At 42.4% G+C, this 13,409-nt stretch overlaps 1 protein-coding gene across 1 annotated transcript in view; it reads right to left on the bottom strand.

Moving 5' to 3' along the window:
* The window catches only part of PAPPA (pappalysin 1), a 118,565-nt gene that overhangs the window by 75,282 nt on the left and 29,874 nt on the right, over positions 1–13,409 (bottom strand). Inside the window, exons 4-7 of the mRNA XM_063316193.1 lie at positions 10,598–10,891; positions 9,156–9,348; positions 5,937–6,058; positions 2,329–2,836 (exon numbers count right to left, since the gene is read on the bottom strand). Of these exons, the coding sequence (XP_063172263.1) occupies positions 2,329–2,836; positions 5,937–6,058; positions 9,156–9,348; positions 10,598–10,891 (1,117 nt within the window). The remainder of the gene's footprint in view (positions 1–2,328; positions 2,837–5,936; positions 6,059–9,155; positions 9,349–10,597; positions 10,892–13,409) is intronic.

Raw genomic sequence — 13,409 nt, 5'->3', positions numbered from 1 at the left:
TCTCGCAGCCATATGTTACTATGGGGAACACCATTGCTTTAACTATGTGGACCTTTGTTGTCAGTGTGATGTCTCTGCTCTTGACTATTTTATCGAGATTGGTCATTGCTCTTCTCCCAAGAATTAAGCGTCTTCTGATTTCCTGACTGCAGTCAGCATCTGCAGTAATCTTTGCACCTAGGAATACAAAGTCTTTCACTGCTTCTACATTTTCTCCCTCTATTTGCCAGTTATCAATCAAGCTGGTTGCCATAATCTTGGTTTTTTTGAGGTTTAGCTGCAAGCCAGCTTTTGCACTTTCTTCTTTCACCTTCATCATAAGGCTCCTCAGTTCCTCTTCACATAAGATACTAAGAGCCAAAACGAAAATGATGTTGCCTCTGTTGAAGCTGAAGGCCCCACCCCCTCCTTTCAGCAAAAAAGCATATATTCTGGTTGTTTTTCTTTAAAGGGGAAAAAAAAGGGGGTTCACACAAGATGCATAATCCACCTTAACAAAGGACAATATCTGTACTCAACTACCATACTATGCCCAAATAAATAAACCATAGGAGTGTTTAAGCTGATGGCCTGATCTGCACAACATGCAAAGGTTACCTATAACATACTAACCTTCAAACTATTCAACCCCATTTTAATCTAGTCCAGCCCGCTGTTGGAAAACTAGACATCACATCTAATTTACATTAACACAACAATTGTATTGCAACGTCTACCCCCAAATGTTGGGAAATCTTATTCAAATATGCCACGAGTACCATTGGACAGGATTTGGGGTATGGTGATGCCCCACCAAAAAACCTGTACCCAGAGTTGTAGGTGCCCATCTCTGGATCCTATAGCTGTATTAGTGGATCTGTACACTGAGCAAGATCCCTTCCATCTCTTCTGTTCTATGATTCTATGAAACCTATGACCCTGTGAACAAAGGGTTGACACAGTGCTAAATGGAGAGCAGCCAGAAATCACACTTTCACTATCATTGAGATGACCTCTTCAAGGATACTGTGCACCCAAATTTCAACCATTCCTCCTGACTCAGAAACTTCTAAATGATGGACTCTTGAAAGGTTTTTCCAAATCTAGAACAATATGGTCATGGCAATGCAACCTCAGAGATGCTTACTAAGAACTTCAGAACCAGGCTAGGGCATGAAACAGTGCAAGGGATGGCACCCTTCTCAAGCACAGAGACAAAAGTCTTCATTTCCTATTTTCAGGTCTACAACCAGGAAAGGTGCATCTCCAAAGCAAAGGAACAGCTGAGATATGGAAGGCCATGCACTAAAAGCAGCAAGCAGAAGAAGAAACTTTGAAGAAGGATGATGTAACTCTTTCACAGGGTCAGTTTCCCAATTTAAACATTTCCTCCCCAAAGTTGTTGTTAATACAGTAGCTAGCATTTATGGGAAAAATGGTGATGAAGAAAGATTAAACCCCCAACTCCCTGGTAGTTCCTGATCCAATCTAATTGAATCCCCGTGGCATCAGAACATCCAGCCCTAAGATATTTGGCCCGCCCCATAGTGGAGCAGTCCTAAAAAGAGGACTAACTAAACCATCTTCGTTTATTTCTTATGGAGATTGCTACCCCTGCTGTCCAAATGAAATCTCCAGGGTGACTCACTTTAGTGCATTTTTTGATGCAAGCCACAGCATGAGACAAGCAAAGAATAAGCTTGCAAATAAATACTCCAATGAGCCAACAATAAAAATAACCCACAAGTAAACAAATAGCAAATTCTGTCCCTTAACTGATAGTCCTCATATAGATGAAATGGCACTGTTTTTCATGCAAAAAGAAAACACTGAAAGATTTGGTGGAATTTCAAAATTTGGACAAGAACAAACAATCTTTAGACTAAAAGAGAAGTGTCTGGTACAGGGAAGGTGAAAAACCTCGTTGTGTTCATGTAGCAGATAAGGTTATAGCTTGACTGCATTCACACACCTGGGTAAGTTTGGTTAGTATTCACCATATTTGGCTTGTTTGCAAGTTAGCGCCACATCTGTTAGAAGGTTTAATATAATGTGGGTTAGTTCAGTAACACTGGTTCAGTAGTGAAGGTGTTGAATTAACACTAGGGAGAACCATGATCCCAGTTCATCCTCAACTATGGTAGCTTTCTGGCTGACTAAGGCCAGTCATTGGTTGAGTATGTGTGAGATGAGCAACTCCAGCATCTTTTTCCCTGGTCAGGGATGGAACAGAGTGTTTTAAAAAGGGGCAAGCCGCTGGCTGAAAAACAGAGCATGCACCCAGTTCAGAACAATTAAAGTTTCAATCAAATAATTGTTTGGCCATTCCTTTTTGCTTACGGTACTTACCTGTCCACAAATTTCCGACTGAGGTCCAAGATGAGGAACGAAGGACCTTTCTGAAAGGGAGGGTCCCGGGACACTTTGTACTGGATGGGCTGGCAATTTGTACACTGTGTGCTCTGTGGGACTGAACTGATCATAGCAGCGTCAATCTCCAGTTGCTCATCCAAGGTGTAAATCTGTATGCCATAGACTTCCTCATTCATCTTCTCAACATCCAGCCTGATGGTCATGGGGACATCACAGAAGAAGTTCTGAGGCCCAAGAGAAATATTTTGTCCACTGACCATCAACAATTTGATATCGTTTACTGCTTCTTTGGAGTCCCACTCTGGGGAAACATAAGTTACCCAGATGGTCAGAGATTCTGGGATCACTGGATACTGGAATTCCAGCTCCAGATAGCATCCTTGAGGTTCAGGACAAGCGGGTGGGACAGTTTGCTTGATGACAGCTGAATTGGGAGTCCACGTTCGGACATCAGGTTTACATGGCTGTTCTACATCTGGGTGCCCTTGAATACAAGAGGACAAAAAGAGTGGAATCAATCTTGCATTAAGCCTAGCAAAACTAGGAACTCCAGCAGTACTGTAAAACTTTGCATTAACAATCCACATAAATGAATGGAAGCTATCTTCATTTACTATAACATGTCTTCAAATTAAACAGTACCCCAAACATACAGCTGGGGTGTAGAATGAGATAACCTTCCTCCATTTTGTTCACTTTAAGAACTGTAAGTCATCCTCTAGCAAGTGGTCTCAGGACAAAATACAAGACCAGCAGGAGGCAGACCGATCCCTACCAACCAAATCAAACCAACATGAGGAAATGATAGGCAGACAACAGCCATTCACAAAAAGCAACATAGTCTCAGGTAGACCAAAGGTTGCTCTAAACTGAGGGCTTCTATGCTGAGTTCTCAACTTGGAATGTTTTTACTTGTGAGGAAGGAAGAATACTAAACACCCTGCTGGATTAGGGCTACCATAGCTGCAGAAATTCAGAAGTCCACCAAAAGTGTTTGTATCTCTGCTGCCATCTAGTGGTCACCCAGATTCTTACAGCCAAGATACAGCAGCCCTACAGGGTGTATTGTAGTCTATCTAATCCAAAACCCATTTCCTGCCTCCAAGGAGTCCATGAGTGGGTTGAACCAATACAATTCGTTCTCATTCTCCAACATAAACCACTTTTAAACCTGTAGGATCTATTTAGCCATTACAGCTTAGAAGCCAGCTCCTTTTGCTCACTCTGAATTGACTACCCATACATTTTCAGGGATCGCCTCAATTTAATATTACAGAAAATGGAGAAAAGTATATTTCTGTTCACCCTCTGAAGACACTGGCATTATTCTACCCGACCCAGTGATGTACCCTGCCCTTTTCAATCATTTTCTCCAACAAGCTCAAAAATTCGAGGGAAAAAGGAAGGACAGAGATAAAAAGTTGGACAAGGTCACAAAGGATGGCAACAAGCTGATAAAAGCAGATGAAAATGAAACAAATGTAAAATGTAAAAGAAGGATATGATCAAGAAGAACAACAGGCACAGTGTGTCCCTGCCTCAGTTGCAAACCAAGTAAGTTTGGGTAACAAAGAGAAGAGACAATTTTACACCTGTTACAGGTTGAGCCCAATCAAGGGCTTTACTCATACATAAAGACACATGGGAAAGGGTATGCTCTCCTGATCTCTTCAGCCTATGACCTTCCAGTGCTGAGTGAGATCTGAAGTGGGAGTTCACCAGCACCCATTTAACATGAGAGGAACCCTGGATTCTTTGGGTTCCCTGATTATCCAGAAAGCCTTGCTCTTGTGCAAGTGAATGTCACAAGATCAGGAAAGAAAAAGACACAGTAGGCATACATGAGGTAACTGAGGCATGACCCCTTCCTTCTTTACTTGCAAGCAAACACTCTGTTGAAGCTGAACACTTGATCTGGGGAATTGACTCAAAGTAACCTGATTTTAATGGGGAGATGGGGTTAATTTTTAAAATAACAAACAAAAGGATGTTAACCCATTAATTGATTTAATCAAATGAAAGGGGAGAAACTTCCCCCCTCCATGTAGAGTTTTTAACTCATGGGAAAAGGCAATCAGGAATCCCAGCAAGTAATGGATAGAGGCAGATCAAAGGGTGAGCACAGCAAGAGTTGACCACATCTTTTGGTCCCACCACACCTCCTTCTCTTGCAATGCTAGGAAATGGCAATGTTTACAAGGGAAGAAAATTGGGGAAATCTGGATTTCAGCACAGGAACAGCATGAGAACCCCCAAAGCTAAACAAACCATTCTTCAGGCTGCAATCAACAACTTCTTCTGATTCACAAAGCCAATGTCACTGATTCCCTGCCATCAAGATTGGGACAATGGTGACCTCTTCCGCCCAGCCCCCTTGCTCTCATTCACAAGGCATATCCTATTGATCTATCAGATCCAAGCACAGCTTTGTTCCTGGCAATGCTTGCTCAGCTCCCATGGAGTGACTCTTGTTTTAAAAGCTGGGGAAGAGGGGAGACATCTTTGAGCTTCCTGGAAAACTAACAGAGGGTGTTCCTTCTGTACACTCTCCACAAAGTCTAGTACTGACATTGAATAAACCTGCAAATTTTACTCGAGTACACAGGGTGACCTCTAAGGTGGACCAGATGCCAAAATGTTGGGGTTTTTTAAACACATATCTGGGATGGTATATGAGATTTATTGGTTGCTTAAGGCATCCATGTCACCTACTAAGATCCATGAAACTATTCCCCAGAGGGGGCCAGCCTGTGCCCACTTTGGTAAGGTCACCCTTGGCATGCCACTCAAATGCTGGCAAGGAGCTGAAGCCAACAGAAGGTCTGCAGCTCTGTCTTCTCCACACAGAATCAAATCAAGGCAGGCAAAGCCACCCAACCTTTTGAGAAGTGCTCCTTGTTGTAGGTTCTTAATGATGATTTGGTATTTTGGGAAATCTTTTGGAGGAGGAGGAGGAGATAAGGCAAAGTGAAGGGCTTGCCTAAGATGGCACTGGCTTGAATATGGTGGAAGATGATATTCCATCACCAAAGTGGAAGGAAGCTTCCATTTCCTACTCCAATCAATGCTTGTTTTGCTTCAAACAAATGAAAGGCATTGAAATATCTCTGGGATGAACAAGTGGAGAAAGGATGGGTTCCTTTTCCCTGAGAATTCTGCATTTTTAATATACTGTAGGTTGAGTTGTTAACTGGGTCAAAATCTCCTGTCCTTATCCAAGTCCTAAGCAAGTTCAGAAGAAATAGAGTGAGCAAACATCCTCTTATTTAAAGGGGGCAAGGGGTGGGAACAGGCCCTGCTTACTAATATGGCCAAGAGAAGGATCAAGGAGGAAAAAGGGCTCCAGACATAATTATGAATCTGTTACTCATCCTTCACTGTTACTGTACTGATTGCATTGTTTTTGTCTTCTCTTCATTAAATTCGTCACCCTTCCTTTATATTAATCACGCTGTCTGAACAGGTTTCCAACATTTGTTTGCAGGAACTGTTAGAGCATGTTAGTGCATTTCCATGCCCACATCTTCCCACACTTCCTCCCTTTGGCCATCCAATCCTTGTCCTGTTTGTAACATCAGGCTGACCTTCAGCTCCTCGGGGGCTCCAGTGGCCTGACGGGTCACACGGCATCGGCGAAGAGGCACTAAAAGCATATTGCACCAAAATCCGTTCTTCCCCACACAGGTCACATGGTGATCCCACTTCTCTAGGTGGCCAGGAAATAAAAAAGGAAATGCTACAACTTAGTAACAGTTGAAAGGAACATTCATTCATTCATTCATTCATTCATTCATTCCTCCCTTCTTTCCTTCCTTCCTTTGGTAGAACAAAAAAGGGACAAGGTGGCTTGCTGATTCCATGGTTTACTTAACTATGATTTACGGAGGTTTGGGATACTATACACTAAGCTATAATCCTCAGTTCACAGTTCACACAATATTTATTTATTTATTTCTCACATTTCTTCACCACTCATCCTGCCAAGTGACTCTGGGCAGTTTACAATTCAATTAAAAGAACAAGAGATTAAAATCATGAAAACAAGTGCATCATAAAAATATAAATAGTAATATGAATGTAAGTATAAAATCCCGGATGGACTAACGATCTCAATAAAATTCCTCAGGAGCCACATCACGGCGCCAACCACCCCCAGGATTGATGAAAATATATAATATACCAACCTCAAGCCAACAAATGGTACTACATGAACCCTGTCTCTAGTTGTGACTGCCCCTTGAGGGGTTTAATCTTTTAGTTACTACTCAGTTGAAGTAAATTGGGTCCCAATCCCCAAACAAGGAGGGCACCTCCCCCAACCCCTTTCTTGGCAAGTGTAGGGAGGGTGAATTATACCCATCATGGAATATCACTAAAGGCCACTAACCAGTATGTTCAGCTGTACAAGTAGCTTTTTAAAAAAAAAATCACTCCTCTGTGAAGGATGTATTTGTGGCTGTTCATGAAATGAATCACCTTCTAAGCATGGGCACTTCTTGCTGATGATCAGCTTCAGAGAGAAAACATTGCTCTTTCTACTCAGGTTTCCACCTCCCTCTCCCTTAGAGAGATGGAAATTAGCACAGAAAAGTGAAATCCATGTCAACTCCCTGCCCAATAATCTCCTTGACTCAGAAAATCTGTACTATGCAAGTACAGAAAGGATAAGAAAGGGACTGAGAGAGTAACAGATAGGAATGCCACTGCCCTGTTGGAAAGCAGATTGGGGAGATGCACCCCAAGTTGTTGTTTCAAATCTCCAGTGGGATTGTGTGATTGCTCAGTCCACCATACCCATCTGCATCAGCCTGATCACAGATCAGGTGTTGCAAAATCTGTGGCTCAGGGATAACAAGATTAAAAAGGAATGGACTTTCTGTCAAGAAAGGAATGGACTTTCTGTCCTCCAGATCCTGACCCCATTCTTCCAAGCTTCCTGGACTATTTTCTTATTCAAAACTAGCAAAACACCCATCATTACAACACATATAGGGTGTATCCTTGAATGCCTGAAGCAGCACTCATCTTTGGTTCTAAATAAAAACATCTATTAGTAGCTTGATTTAGGTGGTGCACTTAGCTAATTTTAGACCCCAGTCCTCTTTAGATGGTTATATGTATTAGCTCACTTACTGCAACATGATGGAAAAGCTGGTTCAGCTGCTTTTGGGTCTCATTTCCCATACATCTGCCCTAAAGTTCTACCTACAACTGTTTGACTTAAGACTACCTCATATGTACACCTGTCTTCCAAGGTGCTACATAGCACTGTTTTTCTTTTGCAGTGTATGGGCTGAGAGAAAGGGACTGGCCCAATGGTACTTGGTTGGAAATAGTGAAACCACCAACCAACATCTGGAAAGAGATGAGAATGGACTTGATTCTTGGTCTTCCCAATCTTAGCCCAACACTTTCACCACCGTACCACAGTAGTTTCTGGAGGCTGTTCTTACCCTTAAAATGCACACATGTACACACATGTACACACACATAGACATTTTTCCAACCCAAAGCTGATCTGAAATGTTGGGGTAATTAAAGGGAGTAGATGGTTAATTTCAAATAGGTACATAAATCCAAAGATGCAGATGAGGTCAATCAGCCCTGTAATCTATAATGTAAAAATTCCCTAGGACTATTAGCTCCCCAATGACCATCGAAGATTGGGTTTTTAGTTGCATGTTCTCCTAATCCAAATTTCAAATGCATATTAATCACCATCTAACAATAACTTCGCAGGAACTAACAAAAGGGCCAGTTATAATTCAAAAATAAGAGTTTAAGCAATTCCCTCCCTTCTGTCTTCAGGGGGAAAGTCATTGCGAGATTTATTTATCTAAGATTTGAAAAACTCGGAAAATGATGACATAATTGTAGGACAATGTTTCCTTCGATATCCCCAAGTCATACCTGCCCAACCCAAATGAACCCCCCAGTGGAAGGGTCTGTAAGAGAAATTGAGTGTTGATTTAAGGTCTTGTTATGAAATCTTAGATCAAACTGGCTGGCAACTGGCTGTCATTTAAGTATCAGTTCACTGTGGCTTAATAAAAACAGACTGAGGGAGGCTGAAGAGGTATGTTAGGGCTGGTGTCTTTCATTACACAACAATTAGCCTTCGATCAGAATGTTTTTTTAATTGACAGATTGAATTTATTTAATGTACAAGAACCACCTTATGAAATAGAAATTGAATGTGTATTGCACGGGCTTAATTTGTCCTTTTGGAAAGCACAAGACGGAAGATGGTGCTATGTCTGAATGTGAGGCGAAAAATAATGGGGAAGCTCAGCACTAAGCCCGCATTTCAACTGTTTCCTTGAGAATGCGCTGGCTGAGCTTGAATTCTATCCTTATGGCACCCCATCCCATATGCCAATGTTCATAACCTGTGAAATAGCTGCTGTAGAAACCAAATGTTTGAATAGGTCAAAACATTATGGGATCATCATGAGCAGCAACCAAATTATTTTCAATCTTCGGCTATGTGGCAGAACAGCAAAGATACACAACATCCATTCTCTTTGTTTCTGGGGTAATTTTTTAGCCTCCTTCCCATTCTGATCTTAAGTTTGTTTGCTCTTCTTTCTTCAGATGTGTGTGTGTGTGTGTGTGTTGAAAAGTGCATTTTCTCCTAAGACACCCATCTTAGTATGCACCACTCCCTAATTAAACGTACACACAAAAGAGGAGGAAGGAACAGCTATCCAGCAAAATTCAGAATTCATTACTCCCATATCATCACCATTACCCTGAGCCCACCTTCCAAAGACTGCCCAATAGACATTGTCCTACCCATTCACCTTTCAAAGAAGTGCCTGTCAATTGGGGGAAACCACTCCAGAGTAATGGAGGTTGCTGTTCGGTCCACAATCTGAGGCATGATGGCAATGGGGGTCAGCTTCTTGATCGGTTGCCAGCCCTGATACACGAGGTCTAAATAGCAGTGCATACGGGCAACCTGGTTGGGTGTGAAGGAATTGGTGCAGTCATCATCTGGAGTGGCACACACCACCAAAAACCAGGAGAGAAAGAGAGAGAGAGTTAAGACATTATAAAAATGGGATTTCCCAGCAGTTTCCTACCCAAGGATCAGCAGCAGCTTTCAGAACCCAGCCAAAGTTAACTAGTACTGCCTCTCAGCTGGCCTGTAAACCCTCTTTATGCTAAGCTGTGCTCCCAAAGACTTTGCAGGCACATCCATGTGATATTCTGGCAACACTGTCTCCTTCCAAGGTATTATTTTCATTTTCCCAGTCTAGACCACAGTGCTGAGGCTTCCTAGTGATTTCCCACTCAAGAACTAACAGGTCTGACCCAGCTTAGCTTTTTTTGAGATCAGCCTGGATTAGCGACATGCTGCCACTTGCTATGACTGCGGAGAATTATGTTAGCATTGTCCACCCTTTGTTTCCAAGACAGGTAAAAAGAAAAAGAATGGTGGCCATTACAAAACAAAGAAACAAACAAACTGGGAGGAATTTTAGAGAAAATTCAACAACCTGTTGTCCTTTTTTCCAGGGTGGGGATGAAAAGGAAAAAAAAAAACACAGTCATTTTCACAAGGAGGAAAAAAAGTCTTCTGAGAACATTGGTGCAGCTCCAAAGAGAGCTGCCACTGATTGGTTTGTTTCTTTGGTTGCAAAAGTTATTCCTTGCTTTGCTTTTAGAAACTGGTAAAACCAGATTTCTCTGAGCAAAACTAGACTGTGCGTAATCCAAACCATCCTAGCTTCTAACTCATTTTTCCTGCTTGTTTCACTGTAGGAAAATCGTGAATGCTGGTGTCACCCACCGTTTGTCCCATGGCACCAAAACTGCACCCCATATGCTAGAAAGGCCTGAACTCAGATCACTTGGAATATAAATATGACTTGCCATTTGTTATTCTTGCTCCCCAAATTAGGGGTTCAGGTAAGAGCTCTCTAACCTGCAAAGCCCTCTCCAAAAAATTAGGGTGTGCTCCTTCCAAGCCCTCTCCACCAGCTGACACCAAATTGTCATATTTAAGGTGACTGAAGGAAGGGGGGGGGGAAATCAATATGTAAGGAGCAACAATGCAATTGCACAAACTGCCTTAAACTTAATTAAACTTATATAGAAATCAAATGTAGCTTGGTACAGACCCCACCCACTTCTTGAATCCTTGTCTCCTGGGTGGCGGTGGGGAAATCTTTACAGATGTTGTGCAACGCTGTCTAAAGCTTACAATCAACAAAGTATCCCAGCAGAAAATAGCTGTTACCTGCGTAGCTCATAAAGTTGTTGAATGGTGTATTCTGGAAGCTATGGAACCCACACATGTCACTACTAGCAGGGGGATCTCCACAGACCTTGTGGGTTGGGGTCGGGTTGGTGTCGTGGCAGAGATCACCCGTCTCAAAGGATGGCTCCGTTTCCATGCATGGGTCGCTGCAGGAGAAGACCTCAGAGACCCCCTTAAAGACATGGTAGAGGCCCAGGCTGTGTCCTACTTCATGGACCATGGTATGAGTGTGACCGGCAATGCCATAGAAGGAAGGATTCAGGACAATACCTCCTGCATGGACAAAAGGGAGGACGGACATTGCTCCACACTGTTGCCCTCAGAAACATAATGAAAGAACACACCGATGCAACACTTGCATGTCATCACTCCCACGGGCATACCAGTAGCATTAGCAACCAACTTCCTTTTGGTGAGGGACAGAGATTTGGACAAAATGCATTCTGTGGACCCCAATTCTTGCTGCTTGCTCCCTGGGGACAATCAGTGCTCTCCCTCAGAACCAGAAAAGAAGACCAATGACACCTCCTTTTTTATTTCCTTGTTATTTGTAGGCTTGGAAGCAAGGAGGAACATCCATCAACAGGGAGGAGGAAGAGGAAGAGGAGGAGAATCAGAGAAGGGGGACTCCAATAGGCATCAGTGACATCTTTGCTGGAGCACCAGCATAAGACAACCTACAGAGGTGATTCCTGGATGCAACAGCTTGGGAATACCAGCCTCAGAGAATCCACATGGGTGTTTTTGCAACAGATCCATCCCAAAGTGCAATTCTTCTCTGTGTTCTCCACTTTTTCTCTTGTTTGAGACTTCGGCATTTTGTTTTGTTTCCCTTTCTTTCTGATTGTTAGAGATATTGGGGGAGGGGGAGAAAAATCCCCCTTAACGGAGAAGATAAAAATCACAGTACTGGCTGGCTCAACTTTATCAGGGCCACGGAGCTGAGCAGATTGTTTGATTCTTTGGCCTACTGGAGGGAGGGGGTTGTGTTGGGGGGGCGAGGAGAGGAACTTTATATTTTTCACAGCTGTCAAAGGTCTAAATCAATTACAGTTTTTCCATTTAAAAGAGAAAGAGAGAGATCATTCTTCGTGCCCAGATGATAATATATTCCGAAGTTAAGATCTGGACAACAGAACATCTTTCATTTTATTTTCTTATTAAATATATATTGGATTTAGAGAATCAGTGGGGGGGGAACAAATATGTGGAGAGATGAGGCAGAATCTTTCTGAGCGAGAAGGGGGCAGTGAAGGTGGTTAAACAGGAAATTAATTTTCCTTACTCATGTTTTTCCCCCCTCCTTCCTTGTAAGTTGATTTCAAATGGCTGGCAAAATAATTAGAATTGCCGCTCCTACAAGTAAACTCAGTTAAGGAATGTTCTCTTTGGACAATGACTGCCAATGTAATTGGCATTCAACAATCAAACCTTAAAAGACAGGACATGTGGCTGACAATGTGACCAAGACATCTGATAAATCCAGCAGGAGGTGCTAGAAGAGAACATAATGCTAATTAGTCCAAATATCCAGTTATTGGAATTCAAATGTTCCATTCCTCTTTGGCCATCGCAAGACTATTTCTCCCATCCAGCTGCCCAGTTCAGCTCCATCTCGTTCCATAAGAGGATGTCTCCTAATGAATGAGGGTGCCACAGAGCATTAATCAGGGGGTGGGGGCTCCAGGGCAAGGTAAAATGTTACATATTGAGTTATACATGCCATGGTGTTACCATGAGCTTTCATCTTGGAGTTTGACCCAACCTGGGAAGCTGCATACAAAAGCTGGCATAAAGGACTTCTTGACATTCTTCGTTCAATTTGTGGGCAAATAAATTGGGCGGACAACTTTTCCAAGAGGAAAACAATCAACCCTTACTCCCTACCTCTGCTTTTGGCAATGAGTTCCTTTATTGTGTCGTCTCTTGGGAATGGAAGGACTTGAGATTCATGTGCATGTCTTGGCCACCTCTTCATTAAGCAAATGCCAACACTCCACTCCACCCATTTTCCCCCATCAAATTAAAAGATGGGGAAAGGAAGTGAAAGAAATTTCTGGTGTGCCCCAATTCTCATCTTGCCCTGCTCTCCTCCTCTAACAAAATGCTGCTGGGAAGTTCACAAGCAAGGCATGATGGAGAGAAATCAAGCCCAGATATGTGTCCCAGCTATCAAATACCTCCCAGTCATTGAGAAAAGAAGGGACTGTTTCAATCAAGTATTCTAGCTGTTGTATCCCTTCCCTTTTAGAGGTTTCTTTTTTTTTTAAGAAACAGATCACCAGGATACATTCCCCTTATTCTGTTCCATCCCCCAGTTTAAGAATCTGCACAAAACCTTGCAAATTACAAAAATGGAGAAGATGCCCTCCCTTCACTCACTCACTCTCTCACACACACAAGAACTATTTCAGGGCTGACATCACTTGAGAAATACCATAATATGCTTTGGGTTTATAATCTAATTTTTTCCTGGCTGGAAGTCGAGAATGATGAATATTTTTGTTGTCTTGATTTTCTCTCTCTCTCTCCCAGTCCAGCCCCCCCGCCCCCATTTTCTTTTTAAAATCCTCTGGGCTATTTAAGGCTATTTATTGTTGGAAATGATTTAAAAAAAAAAGAAATCAGAACAAAGGTTGATGACATTCTGGAGCCTCCTCCTTAATGTTCACCCAACATCCTTAACTTGGTGTCTGAGTTAACTATTGTTATGGTTTTGCACAGTGAATCATAAGCTTTTTAAATGTTTTGTGCCTTGCACAGCACACTACATCTCCCCACATCTCCCAAA

The sequence above is a fragment of the Candoia aspera genome, chromosome 16 (assembly GCF_035149785.1).
Source record: "Candoia aspera isolate rCanAsp1 chromosome 16, rCanAsp1.hap2, whole genome shotgun sequence".
NCBI classification, from domain to species: domain Eukaryota; kingdom Metazoa; phylum Chordata; class Lepidosauria; order Squamata; family Boidae; genus Candoia; species Candoia aspera.
This window is presented reverse-complemented; position numbering and strand designations above follow the sequence as displayed.